Source organism: Phalacrocorax aristotelis, chromosome 3 (assembly GCF_949628215.1).
Source record: "Phalacrocorax aristotelis chromosome 3, bGulAri2.1, whole genome shotgun sequence".
Lineage (NCBI taxonomy): Eukaryota > Metazoa > Chordata > Aves > Suliformes > Phalacrocoracidae > Phalacrocorax > Phalacrocorax aristotelis.
The window spans coordinates 73,199,598-73,225,066 of NC_134278.1; the positions used below are offsets into that span (position 1 = coordinate 73,199,598).

Below are 25,469 nucleotides of genomic sequence, written 5' to 3' on the forward strand. Positions count from 1 at the left end.
AGAGGCTGCACTAACTTCTTTCAATGTTTCACAGAAAAAGGACTATATACAACAAGATTTAAAACGCTCTTCCAACTCACTGAGCTTACAGAGGTTGTAACATTTTTACTAAGTAAAAATTTTGTTTACAGTTTACAGTAATCTGCAAACACCTCAGTTTAAAGACTTGAATTTCCCCAACATCCTTGAAAAAAATATTTTAGTGGAAGCTAAATCGCATACACCTGTACACACACTTCCTAGGCAGGCCCCAAAATCTTACTGACCAGTAAGAGAGCTCTCCCACTACAAGCAGTTCACAGGTAAGGGGAAAGAGATGCAGCATGAAACAAACCCTCAGCACTCTGCAACGTCACAGCTTCTTTTTGTGCCAGGACTCGACGTGCCAGAAGCAGCTGGCAGCCAGACCAGTTGGATCTTAAAACATGGCCTAGCAGCCAGAAAGAGTATTCAGGAGCAGGGTCATGGGCCTATCTGTCTTGATCTGTGAGTCAATATTGTGAATTACAGTTATCCAACACTTTCACTATAAAAAAAAACAATTTATTTCATGTCATTTAAAAGGTGGGCAAAAATATAAGTTGGGGCTGCAACTTTGATTGCTATAGCAAAAAAGCAACACAAAGAAATGTCCAACTTCTCAATACTCTTGATAGCCTTCTTGAATATGCAGCCATATTCAATTTACTGTCTCCTCTGTGCAAGTGAGATTAATTTTGTCAAGAGTTAGCAAGCAATGAAATGATTCCACGCCAAGAGTAAATCAGAGTTACAGAAACTTCACAAAATGTTTACAAGCTCTCAAAGGCAGGAGGTTGAAGAGACTTCAAAATTGTTAAGTATGAGCACATATAAAACAGGGTTCTTAACCTTACCCTTCAAAGTGTGCTTTTACCAGTCTTCTACAATCAGAAATCAGTCTTATATGATTTTTATATAACCTAAAAAAAATATTCTTAGAGCTTTTATGTTTCACAGAACTGATGACTCGTTAAATCCAAAAGGGATTTGTCATCCTGATCCCGCTATAATGAAAGAATTACCATTTCACCTTGGATATGGTAAACGTTACTCCATTTGCAAATATAAAATTATATTTGCTTTTTCTTTATTTTCTCAGTAGGAAAATTATGTCTTTCAATTTTCAGTAATTCAATTAGATTTTTGTCTGAGGTGATTCATTTCAGATAACTACATTTATTTTGGCAATTTACAGAATAACATTTCCAACATTAAAGTCTATGTACTGAGCTCCTCAATCTTCAGTGATTAAGGCTTCACCTTAAACTACATAGATTTTAAACAGCATTAGAAATGTTACAGCCCTCTTAAAAACTAAAATTCAGTGAAGCTATGACCATCTCAAGGACCAATGAAGGCATACTAGCATGTCAACATACAGGTGGTATTCGGTGGCCTTGCTTGCTCCACTGAAAGTTGGGCTGAGGATTAAAGGGATTCAAACTTGTTTTGTTGGATAGAAACAAAATGTCAGGGTCTTTCTGGTGGTGAGGCAATACTTGCTTATTTAACACTTGGCCAAAACCAGCAGTTTTTTTCCTGAAAAATGCAGACTTTTCTTTCAGAAACTTATCTTCCTGCCACCACAAGATTAGAATAATATCCTCCATCCATAACATATTAAGATGAACAGAAGTTGCCATATAATGCTCTGGCCATTTCTACAACTCAAGCATTCTTCCCCCTCTCTCCCTGCCCAAATGGATAAGTATGTAACTGTGGAAAATACAATCAATTGTTGGGAAGAGATCAAAAAGGCTACAGATGCAAAAGTATTTTACTTGGGTTGGGTGTAAGTCTTTCTTGCATACAAACCCCAACTGCCTGGAAATAATATATCAGTCAAAAGCAGAGTGCCATACTCCTCCTGTATCAAGCTATTTTTTCCAAAAATACTAGCACAGAAGCATCTAAGAAATAATAGGCCAGTTTTGTGCATCTAAAGAGACAGCCTGGGACCATCTGAGCCACTAATCACAGAAAGCAGGCTTTTGCAGGCAGCTCTTTCATGGCACAACAGATTCCTCACGTTATCTCCAAGGAAACTTCAGCTACCTCAGTAAGGATAGTACATTTTGTGAAGCAGATTGAACTTTTAGCATAACACAAGTATTGTGCACAGCACTTTATTTCAGGTATTTCACTTCCCCATACCTGTACAAAGAAAAAAATCCCTTTATAGAAATCATCAATGCTTTAAGGAGGTTTGGGTTTTTTAATTTGAAACCTACAATAAAATTTTAACATATGCTAACATCACTGCTAAAATGAGGTACTGTTATGCAACCCCAAAACTGTCAGGGTAGTTCTAAACTCTGCTGTAGCTGTACTTTTTCCCTAAGCACAAAATCTTCCTCCTCACTGCATATATATTTGCAAAGCCACTCCTTCCCCTGCCACCCCCCTTCCAGAAAAAAAAAAAAAAACAACCCACAAGAAATTTCACTTTCCTGTGAAATGAATTTGTAAGAGTTTAAGAGTTGAACCAATAGTCCAAGAACACAGAATTATATACAGAAAACCCAGTGGAACATTAGCAGTAGAAAACACTGATAAAAGAAAAACCCTCAAAGTATTTCTCCTTACTGTACCTAAAATGTAATTCATGCTATTGCTTATAGGAGAGTATTAGCAGTGACAGGAGAGTCTTTCAGAAGCCATTTGTAAGCCTACTGAAGGTATTTCCTTTAACTGCAGACCATGTGCCTTTTCTGATAATCTGTCAAAGATAGTTAAGAAAAACCTTAATTGTGGTTGTTTCACATTGTGTATTAAAATAGTGATTAAAGCAAGCGATAGTATTCCCTAGAGGAATTTAATTACAGAAATATCAAGTAATACAATTTTTTAAATTAATATGTAAGCCAAAGAATTATGCTTTTAAGGGAAATATATATAAAATGACAGGCTGTTATCTTGAGTGTATTATTATGAGAACAGAAATGCTTCTAAATTAATCTTTACCTTTCCTTAGTCTACTGCACTATGAAATATTATACGTCCTTCAGAATTTTCCACTGCTTGAACAAAGCACAGTGACAAATACTCTGATGAATGACAAACACTGAAAACAGATTTTATTTTTAAGTCACTGAAACTATTTCTAGAACCTCAGGCTATCATTATAGGTCTGCAGTTACTGTAATTACACTAGCTGTTCAAATCATTATTGTATCCACAAAATAAAAGTCTTCTAAGAAGTGTTAATCTATCCAAGTGGTATTCCGCATACCTGTATCTTCAACCTTTCATGCATAAGATAGCCACCATGCAAAATTCAGAGCCTGAGAAGTTTAGTTCTTATGTTAGCCTAGACTCCATGTCTGCAGTCCCTTGTCAAGCCTTCAATGGGCATAAACAGTCAAGGACCAGTGTCAGAATGATATACTGGTAACTGCAGTAAGCTTAAAATACCTACCTATATAGAAAAGGCCTGAAGGGACAGAAGGCACATGCATAAGAATTCCTCTTCAATGCATCCCAAAAATGCCCCCTCAGAAGACTACGTGGATAAATGCAGTATATCATAGAAACTGGACCAGGTGCTTCAATTCCATTTATATCCCATAACAGCACTGCACACGATGCTTTTCCAAATATGTTTACTCGAAGGGCTGCCTCTAACACAGCTGAGAAGTACCTATGTTCAGTATCTGAGCTGTGCTGTACACTAGTGTGTCAAGATGGAGTAACGGGAAAGCAAGAGCCAAGAACAGAAATTAAATTGTCACCACTGATGTGATCAATACTAGGGCCATGTCAGAGATATAGCTTTCCCACAGGAGACAGAAGAATTACACCAACACTGATGGAAAAAAGTCTGTCCGACAGGCAGGGCTTAAAGACTAGAGGTTGAATTCTGCCCAGGAACATGGCAGTTGGTCATTACGTGCCTCGTACCACTGTGAAAGTCAGTGCGCAAGAAAAGCTAACAGGGCAACGGAGAAAGTTTTGTAAAAACTGCTTCTTAGAAACCTGAAATCTCAGAGTAATGGGACTCAGCACTTTAGTTCTGCCTCAGTGCCAAAGGCAGCAGAAGGCAACTGATGCAACTGCAGTTCCATCAGCTGTACTGACATGTGGGACTGTGTGCATGCATGGCCTCAAGAAAATGTTTTTCAAAGCAATCTGATCTTGTGTGAGACGTTCACATCTGCAGCAAATCCAGACTGTCAAGAAGTTCATTTTCTCCTGCTAACTTCTTGAAACATGATAAAACTTTTAATTACATCATCTAGTGGATCACCGATTGAGGAATATTTTTAAGCCAACCAGTTAAAAGAAGGTTTTGTATGATGCCATGAAGGCAAGCAGACCCAGGGATCATTTCCTTTCACTCAAGAAGACAGATAGTTTACAAAGTATAAAACAACTTAGTTATGTGTGAAAAACCCAGTTGTGTCATCTATTAAACTTGTACTTGGTATATCACTGACTCTGCAGAGACTCCAAATATTTAACTTCTCAGTAGTATTGTTTGGATATGTATCTGTAATCCTTCTGTTCATTATACTATAATCCTACCCCGAAACACACAGGGCAAAGGGAAAAAAGCCAGACCTCAAAGGCTGGAAGTGAAACAGGGTTACTGATACACAGAAAGGGAGAGAAAAAAGCCGACAACCAAAACCCCATAAACAATGTCTATCATCACCTGCTCTCACAGAAAAGAAAACATGTATGTCCTTCTGTTATCCACAAAGTGGCAGAATTGGTCAGTTTATAAATTCAGTGAGGTGGAAGGAAAAATTCTCTCTCAGCCACCATCTGCTAATGCATGAGCTGAGTACAAAGTTAAGAGCATCTAACAAGACAAGGTACATGTCATAAAAAAGTTAAGTCTTGTTTATTAATAAGAAGTAAATACAAGTGGGGTTTTTCATTCACTCTAGACAGTTTGTGTTTTAACACAATGCTGAAGTTCCTGTTTACAGCAGGATACAAAGCCAGTGACACTTAAAGCATAATTTTGTGACTGAATTGTGCAGTCTCATGCTGAGGAAAACTATTTAAATCCCACAGCACAAAAGTTGATGTATTAAACTAAACTGCTATCAATGCATACAGTGATCAATATGCAAAACACACACTAAGCAGTTCTATTTTTATGCTATGGTTCTTATCTTTATGGTAAGTCACAAAGCAAGTAAACTTTTTCTTTTGGCATTAGAACAGGGAGTATCAGCTCAGGAAGGATGCAAGTCTTAGATAACTAAAATTCTTTGTGCTTATATGTAAAGCTGATTGGTTTGGTTTGCAGCAAGAGAGACTCAAATTTGTCATCCCACACCACTCATGGTGGCTGGGTTTGGTTTTTGTTTGTTTTTGTTGTTGTTTTAGGTTGTTTTGTTTTTGTTTTTTCAATCAAGTTAGTCTGTCACCTCACCCTCTCTTCAGTTGGTTATGTGAAAGTCCCTGGCTCATCAGTGCTGTGTGTTTGACCTCTTGCACCTTAGATCAGCACAAAGTTTAACATGTCTTGCATGACAAGAAAACTAAAGCCAGACTGGATATCTGCCTCACAACATGCTTTCAGTATTTACTCTAATAAGAAGCATTAACTATGCTTATTTCAGAGTTAAATCTAGCCTAACATTAACATTTGCTATTAAGTCAAAACAAATTTGACATGAGGCTTGTGTTACATATGAACATACAACAATTTGACTATGCATGTTCCATAATTATACAGGTATGTAGATGACAAACTACATTGTTATTCACTGAATAAATGTTAGAAAAGTACACAACCTGGGATACTAAATAAGTTCACATGCTGAATTGTGCATTCTGCAAAGAGGTAATACTTATACACTTTCAACTTGCATGACAAGGCACACAAGCAACCCCCAGCCTGTAAATATCATTATGCATTTTTGTCCTGGCCCCTGCACACCACTTCCCACAGTCAAGGAACAGTGGCTAAGCTTGGTATGACATTTGTTTAATATCTTCTAACTTTTGTCTGGTAACCAGAACATGAAGCAGCTGCAAAACCCACACAAATGCAACAGGAACAAAAGGCTAGAAAACTTGCAAAACCAGCTTGTTTCACACTGTGCTTCTGACATCTGCCAGCAATTGCAACTAACAGATTGGTTATACATAAAAACTTCATCAATTACCAGTTCAGAAGACTTGCTTCAAATTAGTAACCATCACCGGTACAAAAGAGTCAAGAGCTATGAATATATTAAATGGACAGTTTCTTTTCCACAGATACTCAACTCATTTAAAGATTCAGCAGAAAGCAGCATCTTTAGAAACTCTTGGCTGCTACTTTTGAAGAAATGTTTGCTCAAATTAAGAAGCTGCAAGTTACCTAATGAAGATACATTCCACAGCTCAGAACAAAGTCTGTAATGGGCAGAGAATTATTTTAAAAGAAAAAGCAACTCGCTTTCACCACTCCCTGTTCTTAAAATTAATGACTAGAGGAAGCAAGAATTCATACTTTCCAGTCATATACTAGATACTGTATTCTGAATTAATTTACAGGTAATTTAATACTCTAACTCAATTTTCAGGTAAGTATACAAAATACTTAGCATGTGACACAAGCATTTATAAACAAACTCCGTCTGTTTTTCATTCCTTATTTGAAAGATGTTCAGAACAGGCCTGAAAGCTACCTAGCCAAACTGAATTACCAGCAGGAGAAACAAATACAAAATCTAGAAATTGTGTTGTTAAATATTGGGCAGTTAATCTTCCATATGGCTAAAAGCAAGGAATTAGCCAGACCTGGTAGAAGGCTGTGCCAGGAGAATACAGAATCCATTAACAACTGAGCTTTATAATTTTTTTTTAAAAGAACACAGCTCAAGAATGGTTTGAGATTAGAATATCCTTTAATTTGAGTAACTAACTGCTACAGTTAGTTTTCTACACTACAACCAACCTTCTAGTTCACATCTAACTTGAATAGTTGCTTCAGTCGTGTAGTAAGATTTGGCTTTGTTTCCCCTCCAAGGACATTTTTTCCAGTTTAACTTATTTATTCTTCTACCTGAAGTAATTTCCAAGATATTGAAGTTTCCTGCACAAACTGGCAAATTAAAATATCATTAGAGAAGATACTGCTACAAGGCTCTGTTGTAGTATTTAATATTTTAAATAATTCCTGTTTGAGGATTTAGTTATCCTTATAAGAAAATCTTAATCCCACAACATAATAAAATCTTTTAAATTTAAGTCAGTATCTAAACTTGGTGCTTGTGAATTGAGAAGATCCAGTTATATTCATGTACACTCTTCAATAAACTTAGTAGTTAATATACTTCATAAAACTGACCTAAGCAAAGCCCATTTACTTCCAATTCACATAACATATCAAACATATTGGATATAATTACTAAGAACTTAGTGTTACAAGGACATCTATTTAGAATTAGCAGTGAAATAGTGCAATTTTCTTAAGTTCAAAATCAAAGTAATTCCTTAGTAATGAGATTACACTTTATTTTATAAAGCTTTATCTTAGAAAATAGTGAAAATAAAACAGAATATTTGAAAACAGTTAAGAGTCAGCCCGCACAACTTAATAAGCTGCTATGACAATGTATGGTTCTGGGATCTTAATTGTTCTAGCTACTTCTATATGCTATTACGGTGGACACTAAGATTAAACTTACTAGAAGAACCAGCCCTTATTTCAAACTATACCTTCACCACTCTTGGTAACTATGGTGCTCTCATCGCCTCTTTTAGCAAGGCACAGATTTTCCTGGAAAAATCGGTACTCTCTCAAAACTAACAACAAATGCAACCATTGATGTGACATGAGTGACCTGGACTCCTTTCCACCCCCACCCCTCTTTCTCATAAGACGACACACAGTTCAACTCCCTGTAAAAGGTTTTGCTAGAGAGACCACCACATTTACAGGAAAATGATGGTTTAGAATTCCACTCTGTTTAACCAAAGATATCTAAGACTAAGCCAGCTTCCAACTGATTTACACACAATTAGAATCACCCCCTCAGGTATCTATTTTAAATCAGTAGTTAGAAGCCAACGTCCAAGCGTGGTTTCAGGCTGCAAATCTGAATTTTGTATTTATATTGCAGGATTCATTTAAGAAAGAAGGGAGAAAGGAGAGGGACAAAATTCAGTTCGGATACACCACTACATCTCCTGTAGTTGGATAGTCCTCGTTAAAGTAGAGGTTGTGACTTGCATTTCTCTCCATTTGGCTTTTATAGTTCATAAAGGAACACCGTCACTCCCTTGGGGCACAGAATTTTGCTCTGTCAGAGCTTTGTTTTGTGCGTAACAGCTAGAATCACAGAACGGTTTGGGTCAGAAGGGGCCTTTAAAGACTATCGAAGTCCAACCCACCTGCTGTGGGAAGAGACATCTTCCACTAGACCAGGTTGCTCAAAGCACCATCCAACCTGGCCTTGAACACTGACAGGGATGGGGCATCCACAGCTTCTCTGGACAACCTGTTCCAGTGCCTCACCACCCTCAGAGCGAAGAATTTCTTCCTTACATCTAATCTAAATCTACTCTCTCAGTTTAAAGCCATTATCCCTTGTCCTATCACTTCAGGGTCTGGTAAAAAGTTTATGCAGGGTGATCATAGAAACAACTTCAAAAGGGACCCATTCCTTAGAGCTTATTACTTCCTGTGCTGTTCAACTGAAATGTCAGTCACAGATTACTCTGTTCTTGCTAGTATCCTTGGAGCTCCCCAAGCAGTCCACCTCTGAAGCACGGTGTTCAAAAGTAGACATAGCATTCCAGCTGAGACTTTACCCGTACTGAAAAAGGGCTACTTCCCAAAAGGGAAGGACTACTTATTGTTAAAAAAGATACACATATTTTGCAAATATTTAATCAACTAACTTTTAGAAGTTTAATCTAAGACGTCTCCCTAGCTTGCTTACAACACTGTTACCTGAGTCTCAATACTGTTAGTCAAAATGCATGTGGTTATCACCTTCTGATACTCACAGGAGCTCTAACACTGCAGAAATCCAATTTGTCACCAAGGAAAGAAAAAATTCCAATTATAAAATTAAACTGGCTTTCCTGTTGTCTTGTTGGTGCACACACATACACACACTTTTTGTTCCAAAATTCCTTTGGAGACATACATTGAAAGTCTGCTATCCCTTCATATTTTAAAGTTGGAAAAATTGATGTTCAGCAATGAAATATGCAAAGAAATAGAAGAGTCATCTCAGTTTAGATCATCTTGTGTCTACTCACAAACACTTGGGCCTTAAGAGCCTGCAACTCAAACCCAATGTAAATCCAATTCCAATTAATTATTTAACAAGTTATGAATTGGATTGCATTAATAAATCTGATCTTACATAGTGTAAGGGGCAAATCAATAATAATCCAATCCCTACCGTTCTCTGTTAAATTTGAGTGAATGAAGTATAGCAGGTCTCTTCTGACGCAAATTCCAAAGGTGTAAGGTATCATCAGCCAAGGCACTCACAAGAGCTCCCTATGAGAGAGAAAAGGTTTTAGTCAATTCATTATGTTACTAGGGTTATGAAAATATCATCATAGGGGAAATATTACATATTTGCTACCAGGATGAAAAAATTTATAAGCATGCCGATAAACACCACAGCACAGGTAAATTCTAAGTAGTAGTAATGAGATAACCGATCTGATCACATGTCATCCAGCTCACTCATTTAGTTCAGTGCTAGATTGAGGGGTGATGGAGAAGGAGCAGCTTTATCTGGTGTGTGAACATCAGTTCCCTCATGCCCCTTAATTTCTCTGTGGAGAAATTAAGCAATGAACTCAAATGCTATTTATGTGCTGACAAATCTAGTGAGGCTTGACTTCACCATTCCTCTGAGTTAGAAGCCCCCCTACAAATCTGGCCCCAAGAAGAATAGCACTGCAGCCAGATCTCAGCTGCTAGACCCCAAGAAAAAACACACCTGACATTACTGAGGGATTAGATTAGGGATCATTGCTCAGCTCGTGTCTAAAACAGTAACTCTATCAAAATAAGATTAACTACCTCCAAAAGCTATTAGTACTATTAAAAATGTACTTTACTACTTCAAGAGAGAGCTTGCAATGTTCAATGGCATGAATAAATACTCCCAGGAAAAGAGTTCTTGCTTATAGCAAAAGAGTACTCTAGAGACAAAGATATTTTCAGCAGTTAGTCAAACATTTTCTAAAATTAGAAAGTCAATTCATTTATAATTGTTATTACTGTTCGCCATTCATGTTAAGAGTCACTTGTGTTAGTGATTTTGATGCTTGCTTAATGAGAAGTTGAAGAAAAAACACTCCGTAACTCAGAGAGGATCCAGAGTATGTACAACATTTCACTAACCTCATTAATCAGGAACTGAAGCTGGATTACTGCAGCTCCACTGTCATGTTGGCAGTAGCATTCAACTCCTGGCCGACCAAAGCTGGAATTGGTACCATTAAGGAACAATTGTGGTATGTAACATAGGAAAAAACCAAACACCAAACATTGTCACCATACCTAATACCACATTCAAACAGGTTAACATCCTGCTTCTAGCTAGTGCATTCATATTTAACCACATAGATCTGAGCGATCACCACAAAAAATCGCCTATAAACAAAGTAACAGAAGAAGTCAAAAGGCCCATTTATCCCCGTGGAATATGAAAATTATGTATAACTGCTTAACTTATAGTTAGTTAAGGGATCAATGAGAACATAAGAGAATGATTAAGCAGTTATTTTAGCAGCGTTAAATATCAGGACTAGTATAAAACAAAGTTTATCTAAATAAGCATCATAAGCAAATGATCACATTTTTCAAGTGCTAAAGGAGCTTTATCTCCTTTTTGAACACTACTTCCAGATGAAAGAAGAGCTGAATAATGCAACAGATGTTAACAAATCTGCTGTGACAGAGATAGAGATCAGTAGCCAAAATATGGAGGAGTCAATGGGAAGTTATGTACAATACAAATTTCCAGGATCTCTGATCAAGACTTCCTGGATTCACACCAACTATGAGATAACAAAAGCTTGTTAATTTTCCCTCCCACACATAAATCAGCCCTATACTTCCATAATGAATATCAAACAGAAGCAGCAGCAACACAGATTCTTTCAATTCTCCATACTTGATTCATATATTAGTTGCAAAGATTCTGTATTTCAAATATGGTTATCCCCTTTCTTCTGATAAGAAGTTAAGGAAATTCTCCAACCTCTAGGAGATGGAGCAGAAATAACGCAAGTCCAGATGAATTATGCAAAGCAGTCAGTATTTCATCATTCTAGTATGCCCTGGGTTTCTGGTGTGTAATTTGTCAAAGAGCTGAACACCTCTTGTTTTAAACAGGCCCCTTAGTCTTTGGAAGAAAAGAAATCATTCCAAAGATGTATGCAAAACAGGGAATAGTGTACAATTTTTTCTCTCAGTGTACACTAGAAATTAATCAAACAGTACAACTCTCACCCATTCTGCAAGTTTTCCATTTATGAAGAAACTGTTGATCAAAATCAAAGTGGATACAAATACTCTTAAAAATATATGCATTCACACTAGAGACAGTTGAAAGGCTGAACAAACTATTACATTGTATGCAAATCAAAACTCAAACACATTTCCTGCTCAACCTCTAAACTCGCAAGATAAAATATAAGTAGACCTACGATGGGAATAAGTCTGCTTCAACACACCACCATATTTTAACTTCTAAATTTCAATCACATTCTCCAAGATTAGTGAATCTGCATAACATCCAGCTAAGTGATGAGAGATATACACTAAACAGATGTTGAATAATCCAGCAAATTTAATACCAGCTTTCTTCCCTGAACAGAATTAGTAATTTAATTTTGTTCTGGCATCGAAGGGCTTAAAGGGCCAGCTTGCCTCACCTGTTTTTTTCCTTCTATTTTAAATTATTATCAATGTTTCCTGTACAAAGTAGTCATCTGACTTCTGGCAATTTATAACTCAAAAAAAAAGAGCTTAAACCTGGGGTGGGGCTTGTACCTATAAATGATACCTTCCTACATAAATACAGAATACTTTTAACGTAAAACCATTGTTTTTCAATTAAGTATGGATTGACTACACAAATGCCAGACTGGAAAAAATATCCCCACAAGGAATGCCAGAAGTTCCAGAGCAGATTTGTTTCAGCCTTGCTCATGCTTCTGCATTCACTTGAATTAATATTTTCAGAAATAGACAAAAAATTATTTCTGAAAATGAAATTCAGATGTTTATAAGGAACTGAATTTTATAATTTGTTATTTATTTGCACTGACACAGGTAGTTTTATAACAAAATATTTCCCCAGCCCCTCCCCTGAACATCAGCTTCTAATACCATTAAACATAACCCATGTTCATTCACCCACCACAGTTTATTTCAAATTGAGGCTTTACAGCTACCTCAAAACAAGAGGAGTATGACCCAGAAAAATGGAGGAGCCCATGGATTCCTCAGGTTACTCCAACCCTCAAATTCTATCACTCAGATGTTTGGGGTTTTTTTAAGCATTTCTGATACAAATATTTCTGGAAGCACAGTTATAACTAGTCAGTATTAATAATACTTGAATGTTTCTTTAAACAAAAAAATCCTTTTGCATTTTCCAGGATACCTGAACCAGTTCTCTCTCCAGAAATGAGTAAATATGTAGCACTGGGAATAAGTTTACACAACCTTTAAACATTCAGAGGAAGTTTCTTTTTGACAAATTAGTGGAAGCCTCATATGCAGATCTGAAAATAAAGTTTGGCCTCTTCTATAGTGCTTAGAGTTACAGGAAAAAAATAGTCCTTGCAGCTAGTCCCATTTAGTTCCCTTACCCAAGGATTATGTCATCTTCACTTCTTCACCTAGTAGCTAAAAATATTCTTCTCATCTCAAATTAATATCGTCCTCTTAAACAGCATTAATCTTTTCTAAAGCAATGCAAAGCTTCCCAGTTTTGCAGGGTGCTGAGTAGAAAAAAGCATGTCACAAATACTGACTGTAGAAAGGTAATAGTACATGCCCATTTCCGTACATGTTAATCATTTCTCAACCATGCAAAACAGGCAGCATCTCAGGGAATGCAGGTTGTCCAAATCCTTTATGCATGCATATGTGTGCTTAAGGCAGGACAGCTCACTGTACTAAGCAGTGATCATCTACCACACCGCAGTCCCCAAAACAGGCAAACATTATAATGAATAATGACAAGATGGGCAGAGCACTTTAATTTTGTGGACAGGAAAAACTCTCTGCCAAAGACCTAGGGTAGGTCTAGAGGAAATCGTCTGCTCTGAGCAGTTTTCTAATCAAAGATCCAGCCTTCCTCCTTCACTTCCAAGTATTTCTTTCTACTATTCCTGCTTCATCTCCTATTCCAAATATTAACCAATTGAATAAATGAATATCTTCTCAGCTGTACCATTGAATATTGCTTCCATGTTCCCCACTGCCGTTAGGAAATTAACCCTAGAAAACACTAGTAATTCATTGCCTTCACTGCATGTTTTTTTGAAAAAGCAGGCAAGAGACAAATACTGTGGCTGAGAGAAGGAAGAGATAACACACACGTCCTAACAGTGTTTATTTTCATAAACACTAGAACTATAGGTCATACATAAGAAAAGCACAGTATCACACTAATTTAGTATCACATAGTGATACCCATTTTACTTTATGAGAAAAGGCAACAGTTCTAGAAGATTTTTATTCCAAACCAGCTTCAGACCTAAGCTTACAGTTTTCCTCCAGGCAAAATTAAAGCATTTCAATTAGTGATACGTGAGCTCTCTGCAATATATTATTTTTAAAAATTATTACTATTATTTACAGCTTATCTACACAGGAGTAACTCAGTGCATATCTGCCCTTAGAAGTCATATTTTGAAAGAGAAAAATAATTCCAGAATATTTATAAAAGCCTCAGAAGAACAGTCTTCTTTTTAATGCTTTAATTTAAGTTACCCTAAGTAGACTTAGGGAACATTGGGTTCTTCACCTGTGGTTGACGCATCTGACATAAGGGACAGTTGCAAAAACTGTAGCTATCAATTCAGTCCCTAGCACAAGTCAGTTATATATATAGACACATTCATAATATAAGTTACCCCCCAAACTATCACCACACAGATATTTGTATCTTCATGTCATTACACTGCTGTAAAAGGTTGATAATACAGCACATTATATGGACCTGTATCCTGTATCAGATTTGCTACTATTACAATAGCTTTAGATTTTGAAGACAAATCTGAAACTGTAGCAGCTTTTAAAATTCGTTCCTAGACAATTCTGAAAACTGTAGCTGTAACACCTTACAGTACTTAAACAGTTGACAATTCTGATGGAAAAAATAAATCTCTGACTAGAGGAAAACACGCAACACTGGCCTGAATTACATACAAAACTCAAAAGACAGCAGATTACTCACAGTATTCTTAAGTATACCAGTCTGTAGCATAGAGCACTCCAGGTCTGCATATTATATCTGCATGTTTTACTATAGTCATTGCTATGTAGCAGTTTTCCACTTTACTTAATCAGACCCTGAATTATTTTTATAGGCAAAGCCACCACTTATTTTGCACACACTTTTGTATGTGCTCTGATTGTCGTCTCCAAGAATTATTGTAACGTAAGAAAAACACACAATGATGGTGAGATTTCCAAACGGTATTCTAAGTATATAAAGATTAAAAATTTGGCATTACTCACCATTGCCAAGTCTGGATACAATCCAACATAAGATAAATACTTAATTTACATCAAGTTACAGAGTACCATAAAGTCCTGCTGATACTTCTAAGCAGGATTAAAGTAGTACAAGAGCACCTTCATGCAACTTTAACTGTCAATCTTACCTACACCTAGACCTTATCAATACTATTACTTGCACATACAGAAGCATGATCTCTCACACAGATGCAATCTCAAAGAACAACCTATCAAGACACACAGCTATTTAGCAAGAGTGTTATTCACGAAGTCAGAACAGTCACACTGTCTACAAAACTAACTTTGACCTTCCACACCCATGTGTTACCAAACAAGATAAAATACAAATCCACAAAATACTTTGAGAGTTTTAGACTTCATACCAATTCTGATCTGCATACCAACGGTATGCTTGTATCAATCCTGATGTCCATACCAATGATACTGTATATCACATCACTGTTTTTCGACAACTTTAGGATTATAGAGATTCCTTCTAAAGCTTTAGGCCTATATAGCATCTTGCTGTGTTTATATTACTCAGCTAAGCAGACCTTTATTCTTCCCCATGTCTCAGTGTTTATGTCTGCAAAAGGATACAATAATATTTTTTACCATTCCAGATCCACTTTCCTATATGTAAATAACAGCACCAAACAAAAACAAACTAGGGCTTTAAAACTGAGATTAACATTCATTAGGTGGAAATACTATCAAATTACTAGTAACAATTTACTACAGGAATTCCAGCCAGACCATTATGACACATTCTCCTTCTGCCAGCTAAGGAGAGTGAGAAGGCAAGAAAACAGACAGTAAGGAAAGAGGATAAGGAAAAGGAAGCCAGTTACAGACAGTCAGAAGACACTGGCTGCAACTTCTGTGCAAATACAGCACTTGCAAATTAGCCAATATCCTGATACAGTTTGACCTCATTATTTGGACAGAAAAAAGTCAACCTTACATATTATACTTGGAAACCAAATCAAGTGTCTCTAGAGAGTAAAGAACTATAACTTTCAGGCAATAAAAAAATGAATTCTACATTCAGCTTCATTCTGTTAGTCATAAGGATGAAAATAACGCAAAGCACCTTAGAGATAAAGGGACTCGGATCTCAGTCCTGGAAGGCTACCAACAGGTTTTTCCCAGAGGTTTTGCATTCTCTTGGAGAAGACAGGAGGGAATACAAAAAGATAAAATGGAAGAGACCATTTACAGAGATCGGAACACAGATTTTTCTCATTTTCTAGGAATCTTAACATTATCCAAAATTCCGAATGTTTGAGATAACATTAACTGTTCAGTGTTTTGTTTGTTGTTTTGTTGTGTTTTTTTTTTTTTTCATTAACAGTGAAGGCTGAGCGGCTGTATCCAGATAGTTTTTCTTCCTCCAAAAAGAGTATTGAGATGTATTATAATGAAATTATTTAATACCATTTGAGTTCAGCAGTTTTCACATCAGCTGACACACTCAGAAGAGTTTGTGCTTTCCTAGAGAGAGGGAACATACAATCTGCTCTTTTTCTGTTGGGGGAAAAGGGGAAACAATAGGTATGGTATTTAAACAGTTGATGTTAGATGTTATTACAAATAGCATATTAGCTTAACAAGTTACAGCAAACTACTACTGTTGTTTGCTACCACAGCTTTAGAAATTCCAGTGAAGTGGTGACTACATAACTGCCTAGAAGCTAGATTTCTCAATTTCCAAACCAGCTACCCATAACATTAGTTCCTGCATAAATGCAGATTAACTCCCTTAAGTATTCACTTTGTTTATAAAACAATGCTCATCTCCTTTAAACATCAGAAGCCAACTGATTCAATGTTAACTTAAAAAAAAAATCTTGGATTGATAGGGTAAAAAAGGAGCTCCGTTTTGAAAAATACCAGAGTACATAAACCTCAGGTAAAGTTCATGAACTAGTTTCTGTATACAGGAAGTTGCAGCAATTTTAAAGGACAAAACCACTTTTTTGCTTAAATTATTATGAGTTATGTATTTTAAAACTAGATTATTGAACTAGTTTGCATAAAAACTGATAGGGAATGGATAGTGAGTTGTTTATATCCAATCCGTTTTCTAACAATGATGATAGCTATGAGTAAATCTTAAACTTCAAAGTTGCTTATATAAATATGGACAAATACAGTATTTCCCAAACAGCTATGAAAAGTGCCAGCAGATTTTCCTGTAAAGGCTCTATTTGGTAGAATTTTCTCATAGCTGACAGTGCGAAGCAATCATTCATTAGTACAAGATGTAATTAAGTAGTACAAATGCAAACAGGATTAAAAACCTGTGATTTAAAATCAAACAAGAAACAAAATTGTTTGCAATTATAAGTTTTTATATGCACAATTCACAGATAGCAAAGCATGCTGTTAAATGAAGAGGTAAAAACACCAATTTAGACTAAACATCATACTATTTTCGAAAAATTAATAAGGCTACAGGTTTTCCTTGATTTTACTTGCTATGTTTTCTGATCCAGGTTCTACTACTTTAGTCTAAAAGCTGTATTTCAGCACTAACAATGCAAAAAAGAGACTAATCCAGTATTTTTTTGGGTGGGATGGAAGGGAAGGATAATGGTAGAACACAAGGGGAAAGAGTAGGCAGTTGCTACAAAGACATCTGCATAATGGTTGCTCTGACTACACAAGATGCAGTGAAATGAGTGGTAACTGCTAACTCACTCAAGTTTTCTAAAGACTATATACAGAAAAGTAAACCCAGGAAATAATTACATATTTTGGAAAATCATCAAAATGTGGTGGCAAAATTCTTTGTATTCTTTTGCATACTTCCAAGGCCTGCTCATTTGTCATCTATTTAAACCAGTTTAATTTTAATGTCAAATTTTAACATGTTATTACAGACATCCTACCTCATCCATCCTTTTGGTAGCACATACTATACCACAATATTAATAGTTAACCAGGCTTTTCCTCTTATGTCCATAGCTTCTTGTCCAAGACTAAAGACAGTGCCAACTAGATAAGTGAATTTATATACCTATTTTGTTTAACTTATGAAAGCATAAAGAACCATAGATATTATCTAATAAGAAGGACAACTTAACATTTTCAAAGAACATAGCCAATCCTTGCCCAATCAATTATTGTCCATCAGCATTGATTTCTGACTGTAAAGCAATTCTTTGCTAGGTTCATTCACATAGCATGATCTGAAATACTTCCCCTAACTCTTAACTCTTGCCTGCCAAACAAATCCTCTTCAGTTATTTTAAAGACACTGACTACTGGATATTCATGACAGAAGACACTAACTGTAATCACTAGTCATTCAATCTCAACTTTGTTCAGTTACAAGGCCATTTTTCAGTCCCCTCCCTACAAACAAAGTAGAAGCTAGGCTAGTCTACCAAGTCTCAGTTTCACTTGTATCTCATTAACCCTTTACATCATTTTGGGATAATACAGAATAAGACCACAGGTACTATTACAACTTACATGAGCTACATTCCACCCTGTCCCTATCCCTCAGTATTTCTCTCCTTTTACAGAAGTTGTTATTCTCATATCATCTTTCCTTTTGGCATCAATGCCTTAGGTCTCAAATTAACTATTAATCCATCTTAATTCTTCTCTCTTATGCCAAACCAGGTTTTGTCGCATTCTTCACCTTTGCTATTCAATTTATCACTCCTCATATATCCTCTTTTACTCACTTGCTTTGAGAAAGAAGGCATAAGCAGCAGGTGACTAAAGGAGACAGAACTGAAAACATTATCAACACAGTGCTGGTAGATCTGGATGAGGAAGAGGTCTAAAAGACCACCTTTAGTTAAAATTTAAGTTGGTCACGTGTCTGAATTCCTCACCCAGAATTTGCTGTGATCTCTATCTCAGTACCGATACTAGCTCCACCCTCTGGATACAATCCTTCACCACTTAACTTGTGGATGAGGCTGGAATCCACCCTTTTGCTTCCCACACTATTTTGCCTTGTACCAATGATGGAAATAAATCCCTCATCCAAACATCCTTTTGGAGAAAGTTTAGTTCATCACTAGGAGTTTTATCAATATATAGCGATACAGGTATAGCATTTCTTTTTGCTTATGCAGCCTTCTGAAGTATTTACTAGTGCTAAGAGGGTCACGGATTAAAATATCAACACTTCCATTATATAGACAAAAAGTAGGAACTTAGACCCCAAATCAAGGTGGTAGATAGATGTTTATCTCTGTCTATACAAAATTGACATGACTGTCCCCAGACTCAGAATAGTAGTGGGCAGAAGCTGGAAGATGTTCTAAATAACTAAAGTAATGTTCACCAGCAGTACTGCTGCTATTGCTTTTTAACTATTGCAGCTTGTGATATCTAAACTCTAATTCAAACATAATGCAATAAATGGGTCTTAGGAGAAAGTTTCCCTGAAGTCTGCTCAAAGGCATAAGTACAGACACATCTTAAATCTTTTCCATTCAAAATGGCACCTAAGCTTTTTAAGATTATCCTCACGCATATGGGTCACCAATAACTATCCTCTCATTGCTACTTTAAGTATTTTGCAATATAGAACAGTGTTTTCATTTTTATTTTAAGCCTCCTCAGGTTCCACTATAACATAATTTAGTCTTTCAAACCAAAGGAAATGAGAAACTTACTATTTCGCTATTATCAAAGTGGTAGTGACTAGTCTATAGAAGGTTTGCTCAAAATTACCACCACATATGAAAAACTAAGGTACAGTTCAAGCAGTTCAGTAGATGGCACTCTTCCACCAAAATCAAAAGTAGAAACTATGTCCTCATAAAAACAAGGGATACCTTGGAGCAGGAAATCTTATTTTTAATAGGCAAAACCAGTTCCTACTCATTAGAGTGTTCCTTAAACTATCTGCGCTTTTCATAGATCTTTGAAAAATAGTTTTATTACATGCCAAAATATTAAGAGGGGTTACTATGTTTTGTTGAAATACCTGTAATTTTACTTCACTATTTTGTCCAGACATTTGTGCTATTACACACACATTCACATCACAAAAGTAGCTGCATATCACTGTTGCATGAAGTGGTATTTTTGTGGCATGTCTTTACCAGAAATCAAACTTGAGATGGACTGTTAGAAGTTTGACATTGTCCCTAGAAGTTGCTTAAGCAACCTTAATTCATATCTCCTCAAATGTATTATGGTAATTTATTTTTAAAAGTTTATCTCAACATCACTAGTAAATGTTTTGCGTTAATTTAGTTTATATTTTATTTTAAAAGAGTGTCAAAGAGAAAAATCATCATTAGAAAAACCTAAATTAAGTTGCCAGATAAAATTGGCATTAAAAAAATGCAGTTCTTCAATATTAAAATATGAACTATAGCATTAAAAGTAACACTACTGATTCCATCTTAACTCTTTTAAAGTTGTTGCAGATGCCACCTTAGATCCTGTAGCTTGCTCTTTCTCAGTGTACTTGAAGACTTCAGATGTATCTTTTTTTTGGCCCCAAGGAAGGCACCACTCAGTGCTAAAGAGTTCCCTTGAGAGTATAAACACAGAGCTACTGTTTTGTACAGGCTGTGAATGTCAAACAAATAGCTTTTATTAGCACCAGGAAGGGGATAATTCGGACAGTGTTATGAGATTTCCAAGTACCCACAGCCCAGTTTAAGACTGCAAAAGGATGGAAAACAGATCAATGGAAGAGCACAGTCCAAGGTAGTTCTCCTATGCATCTTTCCTGCAATTTTTCTAGTAGGCACTTTAGCTGCTAGAGGGAGGCAAGGTATTACCTTGTAAGTCTAGCTTCAGTGAGATTTTTTTTTTATATACTTTAGAGAATCGGCTCATCTTTTAGCCTCGTGTACTTCCAGTTCCTGTCAGATTCCAAGTAATGTCTGATACTTCAGGCAGTGCTCATGTGCCCTGCTACTGCAAGAATGTTTGTCATCTGCTAGTAATCTGCGAGGCTGAAGAGCTATTTTGATCAACTTTGACAGAAGGGAAGAAGTCTTGCAGATAATACTTTGCTGTAAGTTTTATGAAAACAGGAAGCTGAGAAGAGGGGAGACATCCAGATTAGGCCCACATCCCATCAAAAGGAGAAGTGTGGCAGCCTTACCTGAACATCTTAAGAGAGAGGCTCTGTATAAAATGCTGCAATCACAGGAAACATTTCAAAAGTTACAACACGCAGATAGGTATACTACCAAAGACAGAGCCATATGATAGCAGGTTTCCTAGATAAAACGTCTGTTTCTTTTCTCTAGATAGAAGTATACAAGAGAATTAGTATCCATATATTACAACTTACTTCCTATAACTGAAACTGTTCCAGTTCCAAGGGAAGGGGAAACCCCATTCTTTTCATATGGAGGCTTGAAAGAAGTATTATATAGAGCAAATCATGGTTTTGAGCCCTTTAAAGGTGCAGAGCTATACCTGTTTATGCTGCTCAGCACTTCCAAGGTTCCTCCGCAATCCTATAGCTTAACTGAAATATCTAGCAATAATTCTGCAAGAATGTGACTGTGTTAAAATACAGGCGTTGAAATTTAATAGTTTGACTTCTGATTTATTAGGAGCAAGGAAAGGGTCGGAGGTAGGGGTGAAGAAAACCAAGAATTTGCCTACACTTGCTGCACAGTCAAGGAAAGGCTGCAGCAACAGAGCAGACATTTTCCTTTCCACAGATTGCTGGTGACTCCTTCACTACCACCCTGCTTTGCAAATGCCAAGAGAAGACATTCATATTTCCACTGTTTCTCCCCCATTTTTTAAATGGTAAAAGAAGGCAAGGTAAAAAGCAAGTCTGCACAAAGATTGGCTTGAAGAGAAATACAGCTGGATTCCTCAAAAAGTTACCTTCAAAATGACAGTTGTTAAAAGTACAAATGAAGTTTGACTTTTTTTTTTAGGCAATTCGGTTCCCACTAGAATCCTCAGCAACTTATTTACACACGAGAACCACTCCAAGAATGTGAAATGGCTGGTGCTTAGTTAAAAGTATTTAAAAACCTAGCTATCATGCATCTTACGAAAGTAACCTCTAGCATCAGTACTACCCTGCAAATGAAATTTAAAAGAAGACATTAAATAAACTCCAAACACTCACTGCTTGAGGTAGACTATCACCACAGCCCAGAGCTTCACTGAACTTTTAATGTCAAAGCCTGAAGTTACAGATGTCAAATAGACAGAGATTCCCACCTTCTCTAGGAAAATTTCCAGCCATGGAAAACAGCACCTCTGAAATGCCATAACAAGAAAATACCCAGGGGCTCAGGCAAACAAACTCACGAAAACACAGGCAGAAACTACTGCTTCCAAGATTTGGCTTGAAAAGTTTGAAGACAATAAATACCATCTTCACAAGGTACCATTCAAAGTTTATTTCTTCTTTCAAATGTTAGCATAGCAGAATGGCAATCAAACAGGAACAAATAATCCCATTGCATATTTACTGTGCTTGGTAGCTCTGTGTGAAATGAAAAAAAATTAACATTAAGAAAAGCATTAGACTTCCTTATGGTAAAGAATTCCATCAGAGCTAAATTTAAGTCACACATGTATTAAGAGAAAAAGCTGAATGTATTTTCCCTTACTAAAAGAGAACCTTCACTGGCCAGCTGCATGCAGATCCACTTTAAGCATCTTTGAAGCATTACAAGTCTGGAAGTGTTTAGCAAAAAGTATCTCAACTTCTTCTGAAACGAAGGACTATAAAAAACCCTGACGAATACGCTAGCACTGCAACCTTAAGTCTGATTCCTACTCATTCTTCCCCATGAACGCCCAGGTTCCCAACTTCAGCCTCCAGGAAACGCTGAGAGTAGTAGGCTGTTTAATCAAGAATCACCTACAATTCCCCACACTTTCCGAGTCTTCTTGCCCCCTCTAAACGTGGCAAGTCTGCAGACAACAGGTAGTCTTCAAATTCACTGTGCAGTAACTAGGCCGCACATTCAGGGCAAAGAAACATTTGAACAGAATCAACCCTTGTACCTCCCCACAAGCCACACACATACACAAACTCGATCCCCTTGGAGAAGAGGAAAGAGTTAAATCATTCACCCCAGACTACCCAAGATGGCCTCTTCCAGGATGAATACATTCTTGGAAACTATTCATGGACAAGAGCTACAATCAACTCTACCAGAAGCAGCACTGTACCAAATCACACCCGAAAACTACAATAGTATTTTTGAAGAATCATTTAGTGAGGAAAAAGAAATCAGTCACATACAGACACTGAAAATTGCATATGTTTAAGACTAGGTTTCAAACAACAAGCAAAGATTGTATCTATTAACCAATAGTTCCCACTAATTAAAAATAGCAACTATAAAAGTAACAATCTCTTCATACAATCTCCTCAGAGGTGCAAAAAAGGAACAGTAACTAGTGGCCTGTTGTACAATAGCAGTATGAAGCCAGTTTTACTAAAAACCACCATGATAGACTGATACATGCATTCTAGTCAAACATAAAAAAATATGCTGAATGAAATATATTAGTCCTTTAAAAAAAGGCAACCAAAGTAGTAACATACCAAATAATAGCTGTGACCAGCACTGAGCTACTTTAGACTACTAAATAATTTTAGAAGTTCTTATTAAGAGCTGAAAATAATATATTTATAACGATTCAGTATCACTCATACAGAATGTACTTATGCTGACCATTTTTAAAGACTCTCCAGTAATATACTAAGTCAACACTAACAACAAGTATCCCTGAGTTTACTTCATCAAAAGCGAACTCCAAGTTAAATACGTTTGTACTATTTATAATTATATGCCCTTAAGGTACTGTAGCAGACAATAAGAAGTTTCAGAATACAGAGGATAGGATTCTCTACTTTGGGGGGTGGGGTGGGGGGGTGGGTGGTGTTTGGTAGAACAAACTTCGTGGACAAAGTTTTCAAACTATGCTTTTAAGTATTTTACCTATTTTGTAACTGAAATCTACTAATTAGATTTGAAACTAAATATAATTTCAGAAATATTTTGCAATAACAGCCTCTTTGAGCTTTCATACAGCAGGTATGATTATATTCTTAAAAATGCCAATCCCTTACTCTAGACTAGAACAGCAAATGTTAGTACCATCTTATCTGTTAAATTGGGTACAAGTACTACAGTAGCACACTGACATTTGAAGAATTTCACAAAGTTTTTCCCCTTTAAAACTTCAAGGCCATTGTTTTCTGAACTTGCTGAGCACTGTTCTAATTGCAACAGTAACCTCCACTGCAGACAAAAAAAGCGAAGGCAGAGAACATTATCAGATAGTGTGATTACCACACTCGAGTTTTCATACCAGCTTCCTTCACGTTAAAACTCACCACTACACCACACCACCACTCTTGGAGTTCTATGCTTTATCGTATTATAGAAACTGTTTCATCAACTGTTCAGGCATCTGATAAATTTTGCTTAAGCAGCAAAGATTATTTCCTTGGTAACAAACCATAGAAGCCGAAAAAAATTTTAAGTTGTGTTTATAAAAATTACAATACAAAGTACTGAGTGGAAATGAAGAAGTTTGTGCAACCAGACTGCTGAACAACTTCATAGTTAAGGAATTCTTTCCTCTGACAGGAGTCAGCCAGACTGAGAGCACAGGAGTCAGTCACCACACTGTCTCAAACCAGAGGCCCATGCAGCCCACCGCTGCCTCCTACAGCAGCAATCAAGGTTATTTAAGGAGAGCACACAAGCCTGGCCACTTTTTGCAGCCTATTCCCTTTCCACTCCCAAACCAAACACTCCTGTTGGATTAAGGTTAGAGGACAAATCCCAGTCTAGTCCCTTTAGCATTTGCTTATACAGCCATTGTCTGAGAATAAAATCTAACAGTACTTCAGTGAATGCCCCCCAGTTTTTGCACTGCAAATTTGCTAAATGACAGCTCAGCATGCATTTTAATCAGTGTCCTCTTGATTTTGCAGCCCTTCATCATATTTACCCCTTCTCCTCTCTAAAAGGAAGAGAGCAAGCACTGCTAATCCTCTTGGAAGGCAGCCACTCTATTCTCAATAATTCTAGTTTCCCTCCCCTAAATCCATGCCACTTAAAATGCAGAAACCAGGAAAATACAGGACTCAAAATGTGGACATACCATTATTCTATATGACAGCAAAATGATGCTTTTTGTCCACCATGCTTCTCCAAGTTTGTTGGGCAGATTTGGTAAAAACACATCAAAAAGCCAAGTTTCAGTAGTTGGTTCAGGGACAATACATAACCACTGATTTGAAGCTTTGTACTTTGACTGCTGTGATCTTTGTGTCTCAAAGACCTAGTTTAAGCCAATCATATTTTTCTTTCATATATTGTATGTATTATATATAATATAGTACTTTAAATATGTTTCTGAATATATATTAGTGTATTATATATACTTCAAGAAACTATCAGCTTGAATTCAGACAGGTAGATTACTATGAAATTATACACAAAACTTAGGAACTACACATTTAAGTAGTATTCTTGGAATTGAAGTAGTGTCTCCCACGTTTCTGCAGCCTGACTAGGAATTGAGTCCCACCCCCCCACGTCACTCTTGAAAATAGAGGAAGACTGTATTTGTAAAGGACAACCCAACTTTAACTGAGTTATGAAAGCCTGTAGGTAGGCCACAGTAAATTACTTCCCTCCTCCCAGTTTCAGAAACTATCCTTCTTTAGAAGGGTTCACTAAGGTAACAGCTAAATTATTCTGCCCAGACCAGGATGCACTAGAGACAGATCAGTTAAGGTCTCTTGAGCACTTAAGGGAGGACAGCCTGTCCA

The 25,469-nt window shown here is 36.7% G+C and overlaps 1 protein-coding gene across 9 annotated transcripts in view; it reads right to left on the minus strand.

Moving 5' to 3' along the window:
* Positions 1 to 25,469, minus strand: part of STXBP5 (syntaxin binding protein 5) — a 106,009-nt gene that overhangs the window by 68,129 nt on the left and 12,411 nt on the right. For all 9 annotated transcript variants that reach the window (XM_075087997.1, XM_075087996.1, XM_075087994.1 and 6 more), the window contains exons 3-4: positions 10,343 to 10,424; positions 9,384 to 9,484 (exon numbers count right to left, since the gene is read on the minus strand). In XM_075087997.1, the coding sequence (XP_074944098.1) occupies positions 9,384 to 9,484; positions 10,343 to 10,424 (183 nt within the window). The remainder of the gene's footprint in view (positions 1 to 9,383; positions 9,485 to 10,342; positions 10,425 to 25,469) is intronic.